The sequence below is a fragment of the Schistocerca americana genome, chromosome 3 (assembly GCF_021461395.2).
Source record: "Schistocerca americana isolate TAMUIC-IGC-003095 chromosome 3, iqSchAmer2.1, whole genome shotgun sequence".
NCBI classification, from domain to species: Eukaryota; Metazoa; Arthropoda; class Insecta; order Orthoptera; family Acrididae; genus Schistocerca; species Schistocerca americana.
In genome coordinates this window covers 421,111,287-421,138,512 of record NC_060121.1, presented here as the reverse complement: position 1 = coordinate 421,138,512, position 27,226 = coordinate 421,111,287, and the positions used below count along the sequence as shown (strand labels likewise).

The following is a 27,226-nucleotide window of genomic DNA, read 5'->3' as shown; positions in this document are numbered from 1 at the left end:
GGAGCTGTGTAGACATGAAGCTTTAACTTAGTTTACTTGTTAAGACAAAGTACTGGCCATGGAATAACAAGCTGCGAAATGCTGGCATTTACTTGGAACAATTTACGGAAACCATGGATACACTGAAACAGAGCAGACTGAAACAGACTTTTGAGTTCGGTTTTCTTGATTAAATTCATGCGTTATTGGCATCTTATAGCTTCATGTTTATTACAAAAATAATACATGTCCTTCAGAATTAATGCTTCATATTAAACTCTACAGCTGAACTGTATTCAAACTGTAATTTAAAATTTGACAGCCAAAGAAAATGCTCTGGGATGCTTGCTAGCACATCTTGTGGGTATCCATCACAGTCAAGGCATAATCTAGACTTGGTGGAAATGCGAATGCTGTGAAAACAGAAAAGAAGAACCCCTCACTCACACCCACTAAACAGTTCCAGGCTTTATTCTCACTGTTTTATTCCTATGGCATATGAAATTAATGATACAGAGTATTACGAATTAGTGAATTGAATTTGCATGTGTTTGGCTTATATTTCTTTGGCTTGTCTAGTTCTCAAACCCTGCTTTGGTTTAAGTTATATGTTGTTTAATCCTCCTCAGTGTGATACACCTTGAAAGTTAGTGACATTTCCTGTTGTTACATCACAACCTTTCCAAGTCAGTATCTGTAACTTGTAGCTAGGCATTCCATTGTTGGAAGATGGAAAGGTGCTGAGTTGAAATGACAAGTTTTCATTCAAACACTGGAGCAAGCTGGTTGTCAAACATCTAGCCCTGCTGCTGCCAAGGCTTAAACACTGTTGATACAACATGGTACGAGTGCCAGGCTGCCGCAGTTGTGACCCGGATGACACCATGCCTGGGCCTCATCCTGCACTGCTTCCACTGTCTACCTGATCAAAATTAATATCCTGTCACAACAGGGTCAGGTCAATGATGATGATGATTATTATTATTTCTTTCTTTTCTCAGACGTTATGTCTGGTCAAAAATGGAAAGTGACGTGGACCTTGATACAGCGTGACTTCCTTTTAACTGTACGGTATATGTTACATTGCATTTAGGAACTTTCGGGTAATTGAACATGTATCAATAATTATGGATTTCTGTAGTTGTATATATAAGTTTGGATGTAGCTGTATGGCATTGATGTACTGGTGGATATTGTGTGGTATGACTCCTGTAGTTGATAGTATAATTGGTATAATGTCAACTTTATCCTGATGCCACATGTCCTTGACTTCCTCAGCCAGTTGGATGTATTTTTCAATTTTTTCTCCTGTTTTCTTTTGTATATTTGTTGTATTGGGTATGGATATTTCGATTAGTTGTGTTAATTTCTTCTTTTTATTGGTGAGTATGATGTCAGGTTTGTTATGTGGTGTTGTTTTATCTGTTATAATGGTTCTGTTCCAGTATAAGTTGTATTCATCATTCTTCAGTACATTTTGTGGTGCATACTTGTATGTGGGAACGTGTTGTTTATAAGTTTATGTTGTAAGGCAAGCTGTTGATGTATTATTTTTGCTACATTGTAATGTCTTCTGGGGTATTCTGTATTTGCTAGTATTGTACATCTGCTTGTGATGTGATCTGTTTCTATTTGTTGTTTGCAAAGTCTGCATTTATCTGTTGTGGTATTGGGATCTTTAATAATATGCTTGCTGTAATATCTGTGTTTATTGTTTGATCCTGTATTGCAATCATGAATCCTTCCGTCTCACTGTATATATTGCCTTTTCTTAGCCATGTGTTGGATGCGTCTTGATCGATGTGTGGCTGTGTTAGATGATACGGGTGCTTGCCATGTAGTGTTTTCTTTTTCCAATTTACTTTCTTCGTATCTGTTGATGTTATGTGATCTAAAGGGTTGTAGAAGTGGTTATGAAATTGCAGTGGTGTAGCCGATGTATTTATATTGAGTGATTGCTTTGTGTATTTTGCTAGTTTCTGCTCATTCTAGAAAGAATTTTCTTAAATTGTCTACCTGTCCATAACGTAGGTTTTTTATATCGATAAATCCCCTTCCTCCTTCCTTTCTGCCTAATGTGAATCTTTCAGTTGCTGAATGTATGTGATGTATTCTATATTTGTGGTATTGTGATCGTGTAAGTGTATTGAGTGCTTCTAGGTCTGTGTTACTCCATTTCACTACTCCAAATGAGTAGGTCAATATTGGTATAGCATAAGTATTTATAGCTTTTGTCTTGTTTCTTGCTGTCAATTCTGTTTTCAGTATTTTTGTTAGTCTTTGTCTATATTTTTCTTTTAGTTCTTCTTTAATATTTGTATTATCTATTCCTATTTTTTGTCTGTATCCTAGATATTTATAGGCATCTGTTTTTCCATCGCTTCTATGCAGTCGCTGTGGTTATCCAATATGTAATCTTCTTGTTTAGTGTGTTTTCCCTTGACTATGCTATTTTTCTTACATTTGTCTGTTCCAAAAGCCATATTTATATCATTGCTGAATACTTCTGTTATCTTTAGTAATTGGTTGAGTTGTTGATTTGTTGCTGCCAGTAGTTTTAGATCATCCATGTATAGCAAATGTGTGATTTTGTGTGGGTATGTTCCAGTAATATTGTATCCATAATTTGTATTATTTAGCATGTTGGATAGTAGGTTCAGAGCAAGGCAGAACCAGAAAGGACTTTATTATTATTATTATTATTGGTTTGTGGGTTGCTCCCAATAAATCCATTTCTAGCGTTTAAGATGATAACAGGCTCAGGTACAAAACTGTTTAAAGGTCAGGAGGAGGTCGAGACAGGGAGAGAGATGCTGTTTGTAGCATTTGAGGGCATGACGCTGGTCTTTAATAGCTGCAGCAATTTTGAGGGTCCACCAAGTCTTCCATCACAGAGCAAACAAGGAAGAAGGAATCGCCAAAGCAGCTGTGAGAGGATGGCACTGCTCAAACTCATTACAGACTCATCAATGCCGCCATGCAGTAGAGCAGTCGGGATGGCAGCCGACGAATAGGCATCCCAATCTGCATTAATAAAGGCCCACCTGGGAAGGCATCCATATGAGTGATGCTGAAGAAAAGATAAGACTATTGGAAAAGATTGCTGTCGCACAAATCATCATGAACTCCCTATTCAACACAGGGAAGGAATCCAAGGCTCCAGATGGAAAGAGCAATAGCAGAGAAAGTGCCGTATGTCACACTGAAAGTGTGTGGGGCCTCCAGTGATATGGAGGCAGAAACCAAGTCCTGCCAGCATGTCTTCAACAACCCTATCCCAGTTAGTGATCATGGTACTGTTCCAAAGAGGGTTAAGGGCATTAAAATCCCCAAGGAGAAGGAAGGGGGGAGGGAGCTATCTAAGAAGGGTAAGAAGAGCAGGAAGCATAAGACACCAGTATGGAGCAAATGTACATGTTAAAAAGTACTGGTTGGAGATGGTCGAATTTCTGTCTGGTCTCGGAGGAGGATAGATGGTTGAGAGTTTCGAATTTCTGAATCTTGCCTTCCTTTTTGTTGATCAGGTAATTTGGCGAGCAAAGAGAACGTGTATCAGAAAAGGTCATACATTTGGGCGGTAGGTTGCAATGACTCACTACATGGAGAGGGTGGCCACAATCGCCACAAATAGGATTCGCCTCACATCACAAAGACATGTGATTAAAACAGAGACATTGGAAACAGCATATGGGAGGTGGAATATAGGGCTTCAAGTCACAACAGTAAACCATAACTTTGACTTTTTCTGGAAGGTTCTCCCTCAAAAGCCAGGGCAAAAGCACTGGTATCAATGAGATTGTCCTCAGGACCTCTCTGGGCTTGCCGGACAAAATAAATGTTGCACCATTCCAGATTAGTCCTAAGTTCCTCATCAGAGTAAAGGAGGCTGTCCCTGTGGGAAATAATGTTCTGTATCACATTAGAGACTAGTGAGGAGTAATGCTCAGTGAAATGTCTTCCGAGCACACACAAGCACTAAGTGAAGCTGATTGACTGGCAGAAGAGGTTTTAATCAGCAGGGATCCAGACTCATCTTACTAAGGGAGTCAAGTTCAGCAAACCTATCTTCACTGTGTTCCACAAACAAGAGCAGTCTGGTAGTGGTGAAAGTCTCTCCGTTTGTCTCAGAACAAACCCAGTAATGGCAAAAGGGTTTTGTCACCCACGGGGTGGCCTTGGAGGGAAGGCCAGGGAAGCAAAAGTAGGAGCAGAGAGAGAACCGTTCCTTTCTGAATACATGGCTATGGAAGAGTGGCCAGGAGTTTAGTCCTTAGCATCCTTCATCTGTAGAGTGTCCATCCCGGTACCATCCCCTCCGAACTGGGTCTTACCCTGAGGGCACCACCCAGCTGCGCAAGGACCACTTGGTGTGGCAGTCATTGCCAGGAGTTCCAATGACCTAAAAAGACCAGCAACCACTCCTAGACATATGCGAGGCAGTGACAGCTGATCTAACAGAAATGTGATCCCTCTGATGTCAGGGGCCTCAGCTAATGCATATATAACAGCCCCACTATATGAACTGGCTACACATGCTGGTGACCTAGGGGTGTGGGATGGGAGGGGGGCTACAGTGGGGGAGGAAGGCGGCAGGGGGGGGACAGAGTGAGGGAGGCAAAGAACCCATGCAGGAGATGCTACGGAGGAAGTTCTTCCCCAAATGGCTCATACAACAGAAAAAGAATCTAAAAAGGGAGGTGAAACACCGAGGCGGACCAGAAAAAGTTGGAAAAAAAGGGAAGAGTGAAAACACAAGAGACAAGACCGAAAAGGAATAGCACACCTGAGGGAACAGTTGGGACATCATAAAGGGAAGCACTGAGGGAGAAGGGAGGGGGAGGGAGAGGCATAGGAGCTAGGATGGGGAAGAGTGGGTATAGTGAAGGGAATGCAGTCTGGGAGAGAAGAAAGGCAGCAATACTCTTGAGTCCATGCACACCACATGTGTACCCACAAAAGAGCCTAGGACAATGCAATTACGGACTCAAATCTAGTAATTACTACACTAGGATGCACAGAAAGGGCGCAGAAGTAAGAAAACACAAACACAATTTTAAAAGAAAAGGAAGAGCACTGAAATTAGACAAGCTGTTGGCCTTAGTGCTAATTAAAGCGAACAGTGAAAAATCTTTCCCACATCGCACTCCATAGCACACATTGGCACTACCTTAGGCAGCAGTCTGCTGACATAAAAAACAGACTATTTTGTCAATAAATAGAAATAGTTTCGCTTGCTGAGCTTGTCCGAGTTTGTAACTATTTTCTGAGACATTAAAACCTTTGATGGTGTCTCCAACACTGAAAGACTAAATGTTATGGAGAGAAGTATGCCTTGGACCATAGGAAAATGCCTATAGTACAAATATCAGCACTATCACAAACACAGGTTATGAAGGCCTACAGTCTATGCTTGTTTATCCAGATCTTATCTTTCACCTTTTCACTGCGATGCAGAGACACCTCGACAGCACCAATTTTTCTGAAGGTGAAGAGAAACTTCATTTCAGAATCTGGGCATCGTGTCTACAATTGCACAGAGTCAGCACTGTTCTGAGAGTGCATCCATCGCATGTGATGTGACCTCACCACTGTGAACTGTAAGCTAATGGAGCTACAAATTTTTCTCAGTAATAATTTGCATCACCATATATGGGAAAAATTTAACAGTTTAACATGCCATATGATGGAAGTAGATTCTACAATATCAGTTAATAAACAGAAGGAGAAATTCAATAGCTTGCAAAAAAAGAAATTAATCACCCTACATCGGTCTGTGCGCGATAGTGCATGGTACCAACATCTTTCAAAAAGCTATGCATGAAAATGTGATTTTTCATGGGGTCATATCTCGTGTTTTGGATAGCCCTTGCCTTAGCGACCATTTGTATACCTATCCGAAGAAGAGGCATACTACTGCTATTCTATGGTACAGGACCAAAACTGAAACAAACACTCACTCCAGGCCAGTCACACTGATCAAATCAGTTGGTTCTTTTGCATTAGATGTTGTCTAGGGTGGACCTTAGCCAACTTACTAAAACATAATTTGTTCATGGGCAGTTCGTGAATACTTACACCCCACACCCCCACCCACAAAAAAAGTTTAAAAATTAACAACTGTGGGAGAGGCCAAATCTATCATTCCTATTCATAGCAGATCATCAAAAATTTTACCTTATGTTCTTAAGATGATATTCTCAAGGAATTTCGAAACTTTTTCGATACCATTATCCGTTACTGGGAACCAGAAGTTCAAAGTTACCATACTTATGCATGTAAAATCTGGGATGAGGTGTAATGGGAGATTTAACTGAAACAGTGAACATGCGGCAAGGGTTCTAGGGTCACTGCAAGAGATCTGAAGTCACCAAACTAACATTTTATTTTCAGCATTTTTTTCACTAATAAAACTTTAGGATCTGCTGTCTCTGTATAGTGGGCACTTCAAGTCTATACAAATATGCCCTATGTAATATTGCAGTGACAAAAAACTGGGCTAATAAGGGTCTTAAAATGTCTGGAAAGAACTTAAACTAACTGACAAAAGTTATATAAAACTGCAAAGACTGCAAATTCAGTAAAGTATTTGTAATATGAGCAAAGCACCCACAAAATACTTATTAGGCATACTTATCTGTTGTTTGTGTGTGTCAAATTATATAAAACAAATTGTCAAAACTATAATGACCTATAGAATTCATTTTACATAAGTAGTACACACTGGTCTAGTAAGGAAAAGAACGAAATCAGAGGAAAAACGTCCTGTTGAAGCACAAAAAAGATGAATATGTTTCTCTTTAAAAGACTCTGACAGAGAAGTGGGGAACTTTTTTGTGCTGAAAGAACAGTAGAGAGATAGTGATGGTGGCGCAGAGAGAGAGATTGGGGGAGGGGAGGTATGTCAATAATCTTACAAATTATGAGTAAAAATAATGTAAGATTTAACAGTGTTGTACTACTAATACTAAGAAATGAGTAAAGAGAATGAAATACAAATCAATCACTTTGCTTTTTTGCAATGCAGTACTCTAAAGAAAGATGAGAAGTATTTCTTTTATAAAAACCTTCTTCCTCTTCATCGTGAGATGATTCTGCATCCCATGCTTCTTTAACGTCGTCCTCTTCATCCTTAACATCTTTATTGTTTACTTCTGTAGGTATTTTGTCCACGACTTCAACTTCCACCTTGCGTTCAACTGTAGCTGAAAGAAATTTTTCTATTTATCATCTGCTTTTTACTAAGAAGGCAATATGTTTTATATCAACATTTACTGAGTAAGGGGATAAACAAAAATAATTTACATACCTTCCTGTTGGGCGGGAGTGGGTGGTTGCGCCTTTACTTTGTTTGGCCTGATTCGTGTCCCTGGTCTTGGTGTGGTCTGTTTCTTCTCACCCACATTTGGAACATCAACACCTTGTGCCTTCAGTGCTTCGATCATTGCTTGTGCTCTAGCACGATCAGCCTTTTGTTTTGCAGTCAAAAGCTTGCCTTCAGCCTTCAGTCTTTCCTTACGTTCCTTTTCCTTCTGCTTCTTTCGTTCCTTTCGTTCCTGCTCCAAACGTTTCTGCTCTTCCTTTGCTCTCTCTGCTTCCTCAATTTTCCTGAGCCTCTCTTCTTCCTCCCTGGCTAGCCTCTCTTCCTCTTCTTTCAGTTTTTTAAGGGCCTCTTGCATAGCAGCTATAGCTTTCTTTGTTGGACCTTTTGTTTTTTCCTTTGTTTCCTCTTCCGGTTTACCTTTCTTCTTTTTCTTTTTCTTCTTATCATCTTCATCTGTGAACAAATGCCATAGCTGAATGTAACAATAAAGAACGTACAAATGTTTGTAAGCTCCCATGATCAGCAATGCACAAAGTACACAGGTAATTACTGATATGAAATTCTGGTTATAAAGCACCCTCTAGATAAGGTCAGGCACGTAACGCACTTAAAAGCAAGGCATTTCTGGCAACATTTGTATTTATCTACACAAATCAGCGAACATTTTGAAAGTTCCCTTTTGTTTTTGTTTTGTTTTAGGGCACAAATCACCTAAGGTCATAAGTGCCCATGTCAAAACTATAGAACACAAAGACAGACAGGAGTTAGAAACAACTACACGTCAATCCCATTTGACATAAGAGAAGACAACTAAAAACAGAGACGGGAATGTAAACTGTTAAAAAATAGGTACTCTGTCAGGAAATAGCAGACAGTTAAAGCTTGGGCACAATGTGTACAAAGTGGTGGGGCAGCGCCACTTAAATGACGATGGCTAAAAAGGCAGCGCACAACACACAACCCAGTTAAAATGGCGACCTCACAGCAGGTGGGCTGAGAGGAGGCCGTCTAAGCCACTGGGAGAAGCTTAATAGATTGTAGCTTATTCCCATGAAGGGAAGGCCAGTGGTGATGCCAAAGTGACACCACCACCTGACGGACAGCAACACAGAGATCATCAGACGGAATATAAGAAATAGTGGGCTGAGGTACAGGGACTGCAGCCTTGGCAGCAGTATCAGCAGCCTCATTTCCTGTCAGATCGACATGACCAGGAACACAAACAGCAGTGGCTCCATCAAAAGTGCAGATTTCCTGGACCCGTAGCACTATGGGATGGCCAGTGTACAGCACAGAGAGGCTTTCAACGGTGCTGAGAGTGTCTGAGCATATGACACAATTGAAAAGTCTGTGTCACCAGATGTACTCTGTGACCTAATACAGGGCAAAGAGCTATGCTGTAAATACTGAGCAGTGTGCCGGAAGCTGATAACAAAAAACATTGGCATCTGTGACAAAGGCACACCTGACACCATGATCAGTCCGAGAGACATCATCAATGTACACAAAGGTACAGTCGCGAAGTTCCATGCAAAGGTCATGAAACACTGAAGGCGACAGAATGAGGCTGGAGTAGTGTCCTTAGGAACCAAATGAAGGCCAAGACGAACATGGGCCACCACACGAAGCCAAGGTGTTGAAGGGTTCATACCCACCGGGAAAGTTGCAAGGAGTGAGAAGTTACGCTGCCGGAGCAATAGCGAACACCAGGAGGAAACAGAGAAGAGGGACGTGCCCCATATTGGCAATCAAAAGAGTCATCAAAGGAGGAGGCATAGGATGGGTGGCCATGTATGGCAGACAAAAGGCATGCATATCTGCTGAGGAGAAAGTCACAGTGGTAGGACAGTCGTAGTTCAGCAGCTTCTGCATACAGACTCTCAACTGGGCTAGAGTAAAAGGTGCCAGTGGCCAAACGGATGCCATGATGATGGATAGTATTGAGACGGCGTAAGAGGGACAGACATGCAGATGCATAAACAAAGCACTCATAGTCTAGTTTCAAATGGACAAAGGACCAGTAAAAATGGAAGAGGGTGGTTTGATCTGCACCCCAGGAACTACCACTGAGAACACACAGGACACTGAGGGGTCGGGCTGCCAGGTATGACATGTGGGAGGACCAAAAGTGTTTCCTGTTGAGCATGAGCAGCAGAAGTTTCGTAGTTTCAACAAAGGGAAGAGCAACAAGTCCAAGACGTAAATATAGTGGGAGAAACCAACTGCGCCAGCCAGAAATGCATACATATGGTTTTGTCAGTGGAGAAACAAAAGCCATCAATGCCCCACGAGTAAAGATGATCAAGACATCGCTGAAGACTCCACTCAATGAGACAGGCCCTCGGAGCACAGCAAAAGATGGCAATATCGTCAACAGAAAGGGAACTGGACATGCCCAGCAGGAGACAGGCCATTACAGGGTTAATGGAGACAGCAAAGAGGACAACACTCAGGACAGAACCCTGAAACACACCGCATTCCTAGATAGAGGTGTCCAACAAGGCAGAACCCACATGGACCTTGAAAACTTGGTATGTTAAAAATTCCTCAAGGAAACAGGGCAAGCGGCCACTCCCCACATGTAGAGAGTACAGAGGATACCAGTCCTCCAGTAGATGTCATAGGCTTTCCTCAACTCGAAAAACACAGCCACAGTCTGGGATTTCTGCAGAAAACCATTCAGACATTGGTGGACAAAGTGACAAGATGGTCAACTACAGACGACGCGCTCAAAATCCACACTGTACAGTGGTTAGTAAATTGCGAGACCGAGCCACCATACCAGTCGGACATGAATCATATGTTCCATAACCTTGCACACACAGCTGGTAAGAGAAATAGGGCAATAGCTAGAAGGAAGGTGTTTGTCCTTACCGGGCTTAGGTATGGGTATGACAGTGGCTTCACGCAAGCACCTGGGAAACGTGCCCTCTGCCCAGATGCGGTTGTACATATTAAGCAGAAAATGCTTGCCTGCAAGAGAAAGTTGCTGCAACATCTGAATGTGAACAGCATCTGGCCCTGGGGCAGAGGATCCAGATGAAGTGACAGCAAGACCTCACTCCCTCACAGTAAAGGCGCCATTGTAGCACTTATGATTCTGAGAAGAGAAAACTATCGTCTGAGCCTCCTCCACTCCATTTCCGACAGAGGAAAGGAGGTGATACTGGGAAGAGAGAGAAATTTCCGCAAAATGGCAGCCCAATGCATTGGACAAAGCAATCGGGCCCATGATGACCATCTGCTACTGTCAGGCCAGAAATTGGGGAAGGGATCTTGGCCCCAGAGAGCCGTCGGAGTTTGTCCCACACGACAGAGGAGGGAATGGAACTGTTAAAGAACTAGTGAATGAAATCCAGATAGCTTTCTTGCTATCCCAAATAATGTGACGACACTATGCACGCATCTGTTCATAATTAATACAGTTTTCCATCATAGAATGATGGCCAGAAATGGGGAAAGCACGTCACCACACGCGAATTGCATCGCAGCATGCCTCAGTCCACCAAGGGACAGGGAGAAGGCATGGTGAAGAGGAAGTGCAGGGAATGGAACATTCTGCAGCAGGAAGGATAACATTTGTAAGATAGTCCACCTGATCATCACAACTGGGAGGAATAAAGCCGCCAGTAGGCCTTAGTAAGCTGCCACCTGAGTGTGCACATGGGTGGGGTAGGAGTCAGGAAACACACAGCACATGGGAAATGGTCACTCGAGTATGTGTTAGAAAGAACGGACCATGCGAGACGATGGGCAAGTTGGGCAGTGCAGAAGGATAGGTCAAATGGGAATAGGTGTGCGAGGAGTCGGACGGGAATGTGGGTGCTCCTGTGATAAGGCATAAGAGGTTAAGTTGATTAAGAAGGTCAGTCAAGTGGGCACCTCTCTGACAGATTCTGGGAGAATGCCAGAGGGGATGGAGTGCATTACAGTCACCGAGCAGCAGAAATGGGTGAGGTAGCTGCTCAATAACCTGGAGGAAGTCTGCCCTGGTTACATCTAATGATGGAGGGATATAAATGGTACAAAGTCAGGGAGATGAGCAGACTATGAATGTCATCCTGTATGAGCAGCGTGACTTCCCCACGAGATGGAATACTGAACTCAGGGGGAAGGTCAAAATGGACCAGGACGAAAAGTGAAAGCTCAAATTGGTCGTGAGGACACAATTTTATTTCCTCAAGGCACAGGACAATGGGACGTCGAGATTCTAAAAGAGCAGACAGAAATCCTCTTTGTTGGAATGAAGACCACGAACATTCCATTCGAGGAGAGTCTTGATGCGGAAAAAATTAAGGGGTGTCAACTCGGCAGTTGCTGAGTGCCAGCCTGCTAAGGCTCGCTGCTACACGGCACAGAGGGAGGAGGATCCTGCTCCATGAGGTCCACAGAAGCATCAGCTTTCTTGTGCTGTCGGTCTTTGGAGTCCGATGCATAAAAATTATTGGTGCTGTGCACCGGCAACACGGAGGCCAGCCGGGCGAAGGTATCATGTGGCGACGGTGTCAAAGAGGATCCTCAAGTTGGCAAAGGAGAAGACCATTTGCCTTTGATGAACTTCTTTGAGCCTTTCTGGTTAGCAGAGGAAGACTGGTTGGCTGGAGGGACACAGGAAGCCTTCACAGAAGTACCATTTGTGTTCTTTCTGGCTCGTTGGTTGTGTAGCTGGTGACTTCATCCCTTGAGGCGACAGTACAGCTGGATGATGGGACAGTGATCTACCTCGACACTGGACGATTTCACAGCCTCAGAGTTGAATTTGAGGTCACATGTCTGCATGGCCACGTCCTTCATGGAGCGAGACATAGCAAGAACAGTACTATAAGTGCCACACGGTAGAATGCAGGGTTTGCGACTTGTCAATAAGTTGCGAGCGACCGGGTAGAGAACTTTTTTCTTTTACCACGATCTGTTGGACAGCCCGCTCATCGAGATACATGGGACAATCTCGAGAGGCAGCGCATGATCGCCGTTTGCAGCTGATACAGCAGGGCGGAGGACGCGGACAATTGATCACCCTTGTGCGCATCCCTAGCACAGTTTACACTTTGGCCAGGTGTCAACAAGACATTCGAATGTGGTTGAAATGATGACACTGGTCGCAGCACATCAGGTTCGGAATGTGCGGTCGGACTGTGATAACTTCATAACCTGCTTTGATCTTGGTCAGAAGCAAAGGTGAGAAAAAGCGAGTGTGTGGGCACTAGGGTGAATATACCTTTTTCACCACCCGATGGATGGCAATGGCACCCTGATCGGAGAGGTTTGTTTGGATTATGCCCTTGGTCAGACTGTTGAGCACCCTAGTGTAAATAACACCGTGGGAAGAATTCAGAGTTCCATGGGCCTCGACACGAACAGGATAGCCATGGAGAAGCAAAGCGGCATGCAGTAGTTGTGCTTGAGAATCTGAAGTAGTCTTCAAAAGCAAAGTGCCATTCTGTAAACAAGAGCAGGATTTCACAGGGCCGGCAATTGCATCAACGCTTTTCTTAATAATAAACGGATTTACCTCTGCGAAGGACTGACAATCTTCGGTACATGAAACCACGAGGAACTGTGGTGCAGCTGGAAGGGTCTTAGAATCATTATCGTCATTCCGTTTACGTTTCGTAGATGCTGATTGTGAAGATGATTGGCTCATTATGAGAAAATCCCGACAATTGCCAGTGTCTCCGATGGCATGCTGTTTCCAACTGGGCCCCCCTTCACAAGGGGGCACACATGGCTTAGGTGATTGTTCACATCTCAGGTCACACCTCCTGAACACCTGATAGTGACCAATCTGCAATTTGAGAAGGCAGCAGCACAGACAATCATCCCTCCCTGTCCTGGCTTGTACCAGGGGCTACGTGTGAAACCTACCTGTCAACCTGGGGCTGGGAATTATGCCTTACCCAGTCACCTGATACATGTCAGACATGTGGGCCGGCTTTCAGGAGTGCACAGGGAGGAAGAAGAAAAAGAAGAATCTCAAACACTGAAATGGAGGAAGGACAGGAGCAGGTAAATACAGAAATGAAAAGGGAATGAAAACAGTGGTGAGACTGTTCTTATGTCAGCGATGGACAATGCGGAACATTCCCCTGATATGTTCTCCAAGGGAGGGGGAAAAAGAATAGCAAAGAGGATAGACATGCAGCACGGAAGGGCAAAGATGCTGCAAAAGCTGGGGCCCCATGGTAGCCAAGCACGAACCCGCCAAACAATGGCAAGCCCCCTACAGGGAAGGCTCTCTTTACAGTGTGTTTTTGGTACTATAAAACCAAATCGGAATGAACTTATTTACTTTGTTCATTATTCAAGTATCCTCAATATTGAAGTTAAGAACAGTAGTGATAGTAATGATGGTGGTGCTGGCAACTGCACTTTGTAGCACATGCTACAAAATCAAAACCAGTTTGAATTTGTTTACGAATGGATCGCACAAAGAAATTAAGTTTGCTGTTAAAATCTCTGGCCACTTTCTGCTTCAGTGTCAGCTCAATGTGGAACAGCGCATCCACACACACTAACTGGATCAACTACATCTGCTCCCTTGTCTTCTTGGTCATGTATTCTCTAAACCACAGCTACACATTTTCCATCCCTTATCCTTAAACATTGAGAAGTATGCCAATAGTGTAGAGTTAACACCATTCTGCATACTCTTCACTACTTGGCTCCCTTCCCCCGAACAACTATGACCAAATAGATGCTTACTTCATGGATACATTTTTAGGTGCCATGTGGATAATCTTCAGGACATCTTGTCCAGTTGCCCTTATTTAATAAGGATGGAGTCCTCCATAGCTCAGGCAAAGGTCAGAGAGTCTAACACAGAACTCGTGCACTTATCGGGTCACAAGTCAATTGCTGCAGCCATCATAGATTCCTAGTCAGCAGCTAAGGATGCAGTTTTATTTACAACATCTTTGACTCTGAACAGCCAACATTTGTAATTCCAACTGCAACTGCCCTGTTTCCCTCACCTGGCTCCTGCTACACCCACACCACAAGAATGTGGATCAATCCCAAGATGGGAACTAGAGCCAAAATTCATCACTGCAGCTAACTCGCTTCTGATTATGTGGGATGCTGATGCTGTAGTGTTTCAAAATCACCAGTTTTTACCACCTGAGACATACCAGGTAAGCTGAAGTATTTATTTTTAAGTGTTATGTGGTGTTGTGAATACTGTACTGAAGCAGTGCGTGTTTTATGTCTATCACATATAAATCACATGAGTTCCTGACAAAGATCTCTTGATGAGACGAGAGGCATTGGGGTCACTATATGAGGTCAGCCGATGACCAGTGCCCAGACGATATATTGGAAGACACTGTCATGATTCTACATCTACTACATCTACATTTATACTCCGCAAGCCACCCAACGGTGCGTGGCGGAGGGCACTTTACGTGCCACTGTCATTATCTCCCTTTCCTGTTCCAATCGCGTATGGTTCGCGGGAAGAATGACTGTCTGAAAGCCTCCGTGCGCACTCTGATCTCTCTAATTTTACATTCGTGATTTCCTCGGGAGGTATAAGTAGGGGGAAGCAATATATTCGATACCTCATCCAGAAACGCACCCTCTCGAAACCTGGCGAGCAAGCTACACCACGATGCAGAGCGCCTCTCTTGCAGAGTCTGCCACTTGAGTTTATTAAACATCTCCGTAACGTTATCACTGTTACCAAATAACCCTGTGATGAAACGCGCCGCTCTTCTTTGGATCTTCTCTATCTCCTCCGTCAACCCGATCTGGTACGGATCCCACACTGATGAGCAATACTCAAGTATAGGTTGAACGAGTGTTTTGTAAGCCACCTCCTTTGTTGATGGACTACATTTTCTAAGCACTCTCCCAATGAATCTCAACCTGGTACCCGCCTTACCAACAATTAATTTTATATGACCATTCCACTTCAAATCGTTCCGCACGCATACTCCCAGATATTTTACAGAATTAACTGCTACCTGTGTTTGTTCCGCTATCATATATTCATGCAATAAAGGATCCTTCTTTCTATGTATTCGCAATACATTACATTTGTCTATGTTAAGGGACAGTTGCCACTCCCTGCACCAAGTGCCTATCCGCTGCAGATCTTCCTGCATTTCGCTGCAATTTTCTAATGCAGCACTTTCTCTGTATACCACAGCATCATCCGCGAAATGCTGCATGGAACTTCTGACAGTATCTACTAGGTCATTTATATATATTGTGAAAAGCAATGGTCCCATAACACTCCCCTGTGACACGCCAGAGGTTACTTTAACGTCTGTAGACGTCTCTCCATTGATAACAACATGCTATGTTCTGTTTGCTAAAAACTCTTCAATCCAGCCACACAGCTGGTCTGATATTCCGTAGGCTCTTACTTTGTTTATCAGGCGACAGTGCGGAACTGTATCGAACGCCTTCCGGAAGTCAAGAAAAATAGCATCTACCTGGGAGCCTGTATCTAATATTTTCTGGGTCTCATGAACAAATAAAGCGAGTTGGGTCTCACACGATCGCTGTTTCCGGAATCCATGTTGATTAAAACATAGTAGATACTGGGTTTCCAAAAACGACATGATACTCGAGCAAAAAAAATGTTCTAAAATTCCACAACAGATCGACGTCAGAGATATAGGTCTACAGTTTTGCGCATCTGCTCGACGACCCTTCTTGAAGACTGGGACTACCTGTGCTCTTTTCCAATCATTTGGAACCTTCCGTTCCTCTAGAGACTTGCGGTACACGGCTGTTAGAAGGGGGGCAAGTTCTTTCGCTTACTCTGTGTAGAATCGAATTGGTATCCCGTCAGGTCCAGTGGACTTTCCTCTGTTGAGTGATTCCAGTTGCTTTTCTATTCCTTGGACACTTATTTCGATGTCAGCCATTTTTTCGTTTGTGCGAGGATTTAGAGAAGGAACTGCAGTGCGGTCTTCCTCTGTGACACAGCTTTGGAAAAAGGTGTTTAGTATTTCAGCTTTACGCGTGTCATCCTCTGTTTCAATGCCATCATCATCCCGGAGTGTCTGGATATGCTGTTTCGAGCCACTTACTGATTTAACGTAAGACCAGAACTTCCTAGGATTTTCTGTCAAGTCGGTACATAGAATTTTACTTTCGAATTCACTGAACGCTTCACGCATAGCCCTCCTTACGCTAACTTTGAAATCGTTTAGCTTCTGTTTGCCTGAGAGGTTTTGGCTGCATTTAAACTTGGAGTGAAGCTCTCTTTGCTTTCGCAATAGTTTCCTAACTTTGTTGTTGTACCACGGTGGGTTTTTCCCATCCCTCACAGTTTTACTCGGTACGTACCTGTCTAAAACACATTTTACGATTGCCTTGAACTTTTTCCATAAACACTCAACATTGTCAGTGTCGGAACAGAAATTTTCATTTTGATCTGTTAGGTAGTCTGAAATCTGCCTTCTATTACTCTTGCTAAACAGATAAACCTTCCTCCCTTTTTTTATATTCCTATTAACTTCCATATTCAGGGATGCTGCAACGGCCTTATGATCACTGATTCCCTGTTCTGCACATACAGAGTCGAAAAGTTTGGGTCTGTTTGTTATCAGTAGGTCCAAGATGTTATCTCCACGAGTCGGTTCTCTGTTTAAATGCTCAAGGTAATTTTCGGATAGTGCACTCAGTATAATGTCACTCGATGCTCTGTCCCTACCACCCGTCCTAAACATCTGAGTGTCCCAGTCTATATCTGGTAAATTGAAATCTCCACCTAAGATTATAACATGCTGAGAAAATTTATGTGAAATATATTCCAAATTTTCTCCCAGTTGTTCTGCCACTAATGCTGCTGAATCGGGAGGTCGGTAAAAGGAGCCAATTATTAACCTATCTCGGTTGTTGAGTGTAACCTCCACCCATAATAATTCACAGGAACTATCCATTTCTACTTCACTACAGGATAAACTACTACTAACAGCGATGAACACTCCACCACCGGTTGCATGCAATCTATCCTTTCTAAACACCGTCTGTACCTTTGTAAAAATTTCGGCAGAATTTATCTCTGGCTTCAGCCAGCTTTCTGTACCTATAACGATTTCAGCTTCGGTGCTTTCTATCAGTGCTTGAAGTTCCGGTACTTTACCAACGCAGCTTCGACAGTTGACAATTACAATACCGATTGCTGCTTGGTCCCCACATGTCCTGACTTTGCCCCGCACCCGTTGAGGCTGTTGCCCTTTCTGTACTTGCCCAAGGCCATCTAACCTAAAAAACCGCCCAGCCCACGCCACACAACCCCTGCTACCCGTGTAGCCGCTTGTTGCATGTAGTGGACTCCTGACCTATCCAGCGGAACCCGAAACTCTGAAAGACTATTGTGAAAAAATAATAAATAAATAAAATGAAAGTATATTGAATTAGTAATGCTCCCATATCTGATCTCAACGAGTACATTAAACCTGTGTCAATCTAATATGTTGGTGAGAACAGTGTTCCTTGCAGTGTGATTTATAAGCTCAAATAACTACTGCATTGAATATTAGAAGTGATTCATAAAATATCAGGAATTTACATGCTGGTTTACTCATTCTATCATTTTGTTATTTTTAATGGAATATCAGAAATAATGAAGCTCACTATTTTTTTCTGATTGTTATAATTAGGTACCAGCTACTTATTGCATTAACAGATAATTAGAAAATAATTTAGGACATTACTAAAAAAGGACAGGTATAAACTCGCACAACCACAGGTGTGTGCGTGTGTGTGTGTGTGTGTGTGTGTGTGTGTCACTTTACCTTGAGTAATAACTGTTTTAGATGTTGGTTATTTGGTAAATCAGTTTTCACTGTAAAGAACACATTTAGTCACAAGACAGAACAGCAACTCAGAATCTTACCTTCTTCTCCCTCAACAGGCTGTTTCTCTTCTTTCTGTTCAGGCTTCACCTTCTCCTCAGGCTTTACTGTGGCAGGTCTATCGCTTTCTTGATTCTCTTCGGCCTTCTTAACTGGTTCCTACAAACAGGCACTTCATCTTTTGGTAACTGACACAAAGAGAGAGGAATATACATGTCTCTTAACTTCATACTGTTAAATGTCAAAAAGCTAGCTTTACAAATAGTGCAACTATTTACAGGTTCGGTAGTCTAGTGGTAAAACGTGGCTGGAAACTGTGAGGTAGCAGCACAGAATCCCTGTCCAACCACAGACAGGATACTTTCCGGGACTGGACCAGACTCTGAATGTGGCTCTCCAGCAGGAATACGACTTCTTCAAATCCTGCCCTGAAATGAGATCCATCCTTCATGAAATCCTCCCCACTCCGCCAAGAGTGTCTTTCCGCCGTCCACCTAACCTTCGTAACCTGTTAGTTCATCCCTATGAAATCCCCAAACCACCTTCCCTACCCTCTGGCTCCTATCCTTGTAACCGCCCCCGACGCAAAACCTGTCCCATGCACCCTCCCACCACCACCTACTCCAGTCCTGTAACCCGGAAGGTGTACACGATCAGAGGCAGAGCCACGTGTGAAAGCACCCACGTGATTTACCAACTGACCTGCCTACACTGTGATGCATTCTATGTGGGAATGACCAGCAACAAACTGTCCATTCGCATGAATGGACACAGGCAGACAGTGTTTGTTGGTAATGAGGATCACCCTGTGGCTAAACATGCCTTGGTGCACAGCCAGCACATCTTGGCACAGTGTTACACCGTCCTGGTTATCTGGATACTTCCCACCAACACCAACCTATCCGAACTCCGGAGATGGGAACTTGCCCTTCAGTATATCCTCTCTTCTCGTCATCCGCCAGGCCTCAATCTCCGCTAATTTCAAGTTGCCGCCACTCATACCTCACCTGTCTTTCAACAACTTCTTTGCCTCTACACTTCTGCCTCGACTGACATCTCTGCCCAAACTCTTTGTCTTTAAATATGTCTGCTTGTGTCTGTCTGTGTGGATGGATATGTGCGTGTGTGCGAGTGTATACCTGTCCTTTTTTCCCCCTAAGGTAAGTCTTTCCGCTCCCGGGATTGGAATGACTCCTTACCCTCTCCCTTAAAACCCACTTCCTTTCGTCTTCCCCTCTCCTTCCCTCTTTCCTGATGAGGCAACAGTTTGTTGCGAAAGCTTGAATTTTGTGTGTATGTTTGTGTTTGTTTGTGTGTCTATCGACCTGCCAGCGCTTTTGTTCGGTAAGTCACCTCATCTTTGTTTTTATATAGAAAGATATATGAAACAGAGATGGAAGCAGATAATTTATATCTGCCTTAATAAAGCAAGAGAGCTTGAGTTTCAATCACATCAGCTGAACACAGAAGATAGAAGTGCAAAGAAAAAGCACAATAATCATGTAGGAGAGTTGATTGAAAAGTAATGCCTCCACCTTCATTAATTGGGTTTGGATGGGAATATTTTAATAAATCATATGCAGAAATAATCCTCAGAATGCGTTCTTTAATTACCAATATTCAACTTTCCACATAACCACCAGCCAATTGGATGCATTTTGCCAATGATGAACAAGTTTTCTGAAGCTGTCACAGAAGAAGTTGACCCGCAACCACAGTCTCACAGTTCTCTCAATGTGTTCACTAGAAGCATAATGATGTCCCCACAAATCGTCTTTCATTATTGGGAACAGATGGAAGTCAGATGGTAGTAAATCTAGATTGTATGGAGTATGTCATACGGTGGTGAGATTCAGTCTCTGAAGTTCTGCTGTGGTGGCACGTGAAGTGTGTGGTTTGGCATTGCCATGCTGTAGGAAAATATTTCCCTTTTCCTCTCAGACTCTTGTTAGCCATCATTTCAGAGTTCGCAGCATTGTTGATGTAATGCTCTGAATTTATTGTTGTTCCACAATCAAGGAAATCAACATGAATAACACCATCTGCATCCCAGAACACTGTGGCCATGATTTTTCCAGCTGAGGGCTGCTTCTGGAATTTCTTTTTCAGGGGCAAGTCTTTGTGTCAATATTCCACAAACTGACGTTTCATCTGCGGGTCGTAATGGTGTACCCACGTCTCGTCTCTTGTCACAACTGAATAGAGAAAGGCGTCATCTTCATTCTTGTCATGCTAGAGGAGTTCCTGGCAAATTTAAAGTCTGTGCGCTTTCATTTCAGGTGTCAGCATCCGGGGTACCCATCGTGCACAGATCTTCCGGTAGCCAAGCTGAGCAATAATGTGACCCACACATTCTTGTGAAATGCTGACTGTGCTTGCAGTTTCTCTCTGAGTGATATGACAATTGTCCTGAATCAATCTGTCAAAATTCTGCTTGTGAAACTCGGTGGTTGCTGTCACAGGCCGTCCAACTCTTCCTTTGTCACGCAGGTCAGATGTTCTCGCCTCAATACCTTTAAACTTACTTGCCCAACGATGCACAGTACTCCCATCAACACAATCACCATAAACTGCTTTCATTCTCTGATGAATCTCCTTTGGAGTGACACCTTCTGCTGTCGAGAATTCAATGACTGCACATTGCTCAAATCGCATTACTGACCGTCTGTGCAGGGTTCCATACTTCACACTGTAACAACACAACCATTCAATGCTAAGGCTTCTCGCCAACTGGAGCTGTAGAGAAGAAGCTACAGAACAAGCCAGTACCTGCCGCATACCAATGCTGCCAACTGTTGAAGAGTTACGAAGGTTGGAAGCATTACTTTTCAGTCAACCCTCGTAAATAGTGTCCCACTCTAATGGGCTTGGGAAAAGTGCTATAAAAAGCTTAACAGAAGATAATATGAAACTAAATTTATGTATGACATACCTTATGTGGTTGGGAAATGAAGGTACATTACAAGAGATGTTGGAAGTGACCTACTCACACAAACGGCATTGCACGTTGGCGAATGTTGCTGAGAGTATCAGCTTTCACTGCAGATATCCTCACGTAACTCATCAATGTGGCAGAAACTGCAAAATGTGGCAACAATGAGGTCCCATGAGCTGTGTGAGGGTCTTGTGTCTCAGTATAGCATGGCTTACTGTTCATGGTGCTTCATGTGACTTATTCCCTTCCAGTACTGTTCTATTTTGACGATGTATCAGTATTTTGTATAAGAGCAGTTTTTCCTGTAAAACAGTATTGAATAATTGGCTCCCTTATGAAATGTAAGCAACTGTTCCTTGAATGGTTCGGTGGTCAACATTAACCATCTACACACTGTATTCAAGGCTTGGGGGGAGGGGAGGGGGGGTTATCAGAGAAAAGAGTGGATGATGTACAGACATGATTGTTGGAGTCACCCATATAGTCTCTTAGCCATTTAGGGCAAGGATATGTACTATCATATAGCTTTATCACAGAGTTGCTCAGAAAGGAGGCATGTATCATTACAAGTTTGCAGGCATTCATTAACTGATACAGACTGACCGTTATAAATGCCTAACCCACCACCACTGATGTCACTAATTTATTGTTGAAAGGCCAGGATTACTGCAGTACACACAGCCCAGTGATGAAGTGTGGTTGCACTTGTCAGGGTAAGTGAGCTAACAAGAAGCATGTTTAGGGAGCAGTAACAACCAGCATATAGTAGTTGAGAAACACCTTCGTTCACAGAAGGTGGGCGCATTCTGTGCGTTATCACAATGGCACACCAACAGACCAACTTTTTGTTGACATTATGATCACCATTAAGTAAATCAGATATGATTTCATGAATTTATGAACCAGTTTGATGGTGAGGCTACTGATACTTGGCTGGTAACAGTAAGATGGGACAATGTCTAAAGTGATTAAGGCTCTGCAGTGGAATAATTTTTCTCTGATAGTGATTTCTACCAGATCATGGCCCCAAAAATCATCTGACTTGTTTTCTGTTGGCTCACCTTAACAGTAACGAGTATAAGAACTAACCACACACCACCAATGAGCTACATGAGAACACCTGTCATGAAATCCAGGCAGTCACACCCTATACTATGGCTGAAACATTCATGAACATGCAGTGATGTGTTGAACTGTGATCATAAATGGGGGGAGGTCGCTTCCAGCACCTCTTGTAACATACATTCCTTTCACAACCTAAAGGTATGTCATGTACCAATTTCAGTTCACATCCTCTTTTATTAAAAGTTTTGTAACACTTTTCCCAGGCCCTTATGAGTGGGGCCCATCATATTCCTAGCCAAAGCCAGATGGCAGTTTCTGAATATCACCTAGAGAATTACTACAAAGTTAAGTGACGCATATTACCTGCTGTCACATGTTATCAATTAACCTTATGATATATAACAAATGAAATATATTTAATGTTTCATTACCTTCTCTTGACAGAATCCAAATTTTATAAATAATAATCTACAGCATAGATGAATTATATAAAGGATCAAAATATCACACAGAAGGTTACCTACAAAAATGGGTCTTAACAGAAGAATGGTGATTAATATCTAAACTTGTCATGGATGTCATCTTTTTCTGGGGAATAACTGTCAAAGTACTATAAGTTCACTTTAGTTACTAGAATGTCTCAGCAGGTGTAGTATACCCTTATCTTCCTCTTCTAAGCGATTCACAGGTAGAGAGGCTGGGAGAGAGAGGAGGGAGAGGAAATTCTGTGACTTTTATAAGATCTGATATGCAAGAGCATGCAGGGAAAGAATGATGGCGATGGTTCATGTTGTTTCATGGGAGTATTTTATTTATTATTTATTTATTTATTTATTTATTTATTTTTTTGTCAGCAGTCCCTATATCCTCAAAATGCTCACCTCACAGTGACAATGTATGTGACGAAAACCAGGGTGCCCTCTCTACATAAGAGGTTTAGTTGTTGTGGCATATTAATATCGAAACTCAAAATAATGACTACCAAGTTGCCTGGGTATTTCACTATACAGTGCTAATTAAAAGCAATATTAATCTGTGGAGACTTAAAAGGGGAGGGGGAAAGGGGTTCCGCTGAGGGGGAGGGGAGAGGTGAATGGGAGGAAATGTTGGGAGTATAGGTGCAAATGAGTGGCCAACCGGATACCTCTCGAGGTTGATACTGCAGGGAGAGGTAGTCCCTTATACCCACCCAACAAAAACACCAAATGTGACTCATTACTGATGCGTTTCTCAGAGGGCTGTGCTCAGGATTTTAGTAGTAATTTACAATACGCAAAGATAAAACCAGCTGTTAAGTAGTGGTACTTATACAAGAAAGAATTGTGGGTGTTAAAAAGTAAAAAGGATAGAACTGTTGGGCTCAACAGAAATTTATACACTGGCAATCCTGACTGCTAGTGCAGAGTGTTTTATCTGTTGGGGCATTTCTTCAGGACAGCTAGCAGACCTTGAATTTTTGAAGTAGTGTGATACAGGGGCAGAACTGACCAACAGCAGCTGATCTCTAGATAAAAAAGGAAATGTAACTGGCTGACTCATCACCACCCAGTCCAAACCGCTATGGGTACAAACTTGAAATTTGTAGAAGGTGTGGATCTTATACTGTAGGCATAGTTTAAGAAGGGATTTCTCAAAATTCCAGTCTTAAGGAGCTGAAATAGGCGATGCCTTTTTTTAAAAAAATGTTGCTATTAAAGCAATTATGAAGTAAGACCTACAAAAATTGATACTTGCTTTCTCAAGCAGAAATAAAGAAATAGGTGTTTCAGCATTTTTGGAAATTTAAACCTATGGAGGTGAAATAGTGGGGTGAGAGCTTTTTTTGATAATATATCACCATTAAAGAACTAGTAAACTATTTTTAAGACTATATCTATGAACACTGGTATTCGACTTCTCAGTTACAAATAAAAAAAATATGTTTTTCAGTGTTTTTGGAAACCGAACCCCCAAGGGTGTGAAATAGGAGATGAGACTTTTTAAGAAAATATTTTATTGTGAAAGCATTTTTACAGCCAACTCCATGAAAATTTAAATTTAGCTTCTCAGTTAGAAATAACAAAACATGTGTTTCACTGATTTTGGGAATTCAGCCCCTATGGGAGTAAAACAGGGATGGAAGTTTCTATGGAAATATTTCACTCTCAAATATTTTTTAAGCTAAATCTACGAAAAATTGTATTTGGCTTCTCTGTTAGAAATAAAACATATACATGCCACTGTTTTTGGCAATTCAACCCCTAAGCAGGTGAAATAGGGGGTGAGGCATTATATGAGTATATCTCATTGCTGAAGTATCTTTAAAGCTAAATATTTGAAAACTGGTGTTTGACTTCTCGGTTAGGGATGAAAAACTAGGTGTTTCACTGTTTTTTGGAAATTCAACCCCCAAGAGGATAAAATAGGGTCAGACTGATTCACAGACTTATCATCGTCCAGCCCAAACTGCTAAGAACAGAAACTTGGAAGTTTGGAGAGGGCATGGATCTTATCTGTACCCCTCATTTAAGAAGAGATTGCCTGAAATTCCACTCCTAAGGGGGTGAAAGGCTTTCTGAAAGTATGTTGCTATTATGGGAATTCTGAAGCTAGAACTACGAAAACTGATATTTGGTTTCTTAGCCAGAAAATAAAAAATATGTGTTTCAGCATTTTTGGAAATTCAATCACTAAGGGGGTAAAATAATGGCTGAAAGTTTTTTTTTAATAAATAATTACTAAAGAACAACTGAAAGGTTTTTAAGGCTACATCTATGACAATTGGTATTTGACTTCTCCATTAGAAATAAATATGTGTGTGTGTTTGACTTCTCCATTAGAAATAAATTGTGTGTGTGTGTGTGTGTGTGTGTGTGTGTGTGTGTGTGTGTGTGTGTGTGTTTCAGTATTTCTGGACATTGAATCCCTAAGGGAGTGCAATAGGGGATGAAAATTTTTAATAAAATATTTTATTGTGAAAGCATTTTTACAGCCAACTCTTCCGCCTTCCTCCAACTTCCGCCTTGACTGACATCTTTGCCCAAACTCTTTGCCTTTACAAATGTCTGTTTGTGTCTGTGTATGTGCGGATGGATATGTGTGTGCGCGCGAGTGTATACCTGTCCGTTTTCCCCCCAAGGTAAGTCTTTCCGCTCCCGGGATTGGAATGACTCCTTACCCTCTCCCTAAAACCCACATCCTATCGTCTTTCCCTCTCCTTTCCTCTTTCCCGATGAAGCAACAGTTTGTTGCAAAAGCTTGAATTTCGTGTGTATGTTTGTGTTCGTTTGTGTGTCTGTCGACCCGCCAGCACTTTCGTTCGGTAAGTCACATCATCTTTGTTTTTAGATATAATAAAATATTTTGTTACATTAAAAAAGTTTTAAAGCTAAATTTATGGAAATTGGAACTACACTTTTTGATTAAGTATAAAAGAAGTATTTGTTAGGGGATGGAAGTTGCTACAGAAATATCTTCACAAGAATGCAAAAGGCATGATTAGCAAAAACTTTGGCCTCCAGCTAACAGAATCACTTTTTAGTCATAAGTATATTTGGAAAAGACCATGCATCTGTGGCCTTAATTAATGTGAAATGCTTAGAAGGTGTTGCAATTTGTGAACAAACTAAAAATTGGATTAAATAAAAACAAAACAAAAAATCTCAGCAAGCCATACAGTCAAACAGGAGTGAATCAACAGGCACTAAGCCAGTGTTGTATATAAATAATCAGGCAAACAACATTAACAATGATCTCAGATTTTCTACTGATTCAATTATCAACAGTGAAGTGCTACCAGAAAAAAAAGGTGCAAGTATTGTCGGATCTTGATAAAATTTCAAAGCAGTGCAAAGATTGGCAACTTGCTTTAAATATACACAAATGTAAAAGTGTACACTTTACAGAACATAGAAATGTAGTATCATGTAACAAAAATATTAATGAGACAGAAGTGGAATCAATCAACTCTCACAGATACTTAGTTGTTATAATTTGAGGGAGGGGGAGATGATCACAAGGGTTAAGTTACAGGTAAAGCAGGTTCTTAGTAAGATATTGGAACAGTGCAATTAGTCCATGAAGAAGACTGCTTATAATACATTTGTGCAACTCATCCTATCATATTACCCGAGTGTGTGGGACTCATACCAAATAGGACTAACACAGGAAAATGAAGATACGTAAAATACAACAGTGGCACAAATGGCCACAAATTTGTTGACCAACAAGAGAGCATTCCGAAAAACCTCAATTGGCAGATGCCTGAAGATAGACAATCCAAATTATAAACTTTTAAGAACCAGTATTACACAAAGAATCTACAAATACACAACAGTCCCCTACATATAACTTTCAAATGGCCTGTGAAGATAAGATTAGACTAATTACGGTGCACAGAGGCATTTAAGCAGGCATTCTTCAAGTGCTCCATATTCAAATGGAGTGGGAAGAAATACTTATAGATTTACAATGGAAAGTACCCTCTGCCAAACACTTCACACTAGTTTGTGGAGTAAAGCTGTAGATACAGGAACAGCTAGCAGGCAAGTCATTGTGTCACGGTACAAGCAGAATCTGGTATGTTACAAATCCTAGATGACTGTTATGAAAGTGGCAGTGGACATCCTGGTTGCACCTGGCAGATATTGTCATTTGAAACCTTGGGGATGTATAAAAGGATAGCAGCTTCAATAACTGGCTGTAGAACCAGCCATCGGTAGATAGTTTCATAGAAGGGTACTCACTGAGGACACAGTCAGTCATCAGAATACTGTAGAATCTAGTTTCCCTCTTTGATCCAAAGTTACAGACGTATCTCAAGACAAACTAAAGACCAATGAGGTACCTGAGAAGAGTACCTAAATATGTAGTCCTGCAGAACATTCTTTAAGTCATTTCTTAAACTTGTAACAGCACCACAGCTGATTTGTCAACAGTGGGACAGTTCATCAAAAGCCCATATTGTTGATTATGAAACAGAACTGCTATATGGTGGTCATGTATGGTCACTTTATGGTGCTCAAGAGTTTGGTCATCAGCATCCTTGTGGAATATGAATGAAAGCAGTTAGTGAAACAAATTAATTCTTTCATTTCAAGCAGTCTTACTGTGATGATGTTCCATAAAAAGAACTAG

At 42.1% G+C, this 27,226-nt stretch overlaps 1 protein-coding gene across 4 annotated transcripts in view; it reads right to left on the bottom strand.

The window, feature by feature from the left end:
• Positions 1-27,226, bottom strand: part of LOC124607491 (eukaryotic translation initiation factor 5B) — a 426,670-nt gene that overhangs the window by 327,921 nt on the left and 71,523 nt on the right. For 3 of the 4 annotated variants that reach the window (XM_047139867.1, XM_047139864.1, XM_047139863.1), the window contains exons 5-7: positions 18,153-18,270; positions 7,286-7,753; positions 7,044-7,181 (exon numbers count right to left, since the gene is read on the bottom strand). In XM_047139867.1, coding sequence (XP_046995823.1) covers positions 7,044-7,181; positions 7,286-7,753; positions 18,153-18,270 — 724 coding nt within the window. The remainder of the gene's footprint in view (positions 1-7,043; positions 7,182-7,285; positions 7,754-18,152; positions 18,271-27,226) is intronic. The other variant, XM_047139868.1, reaches the window with a different exon arrangement.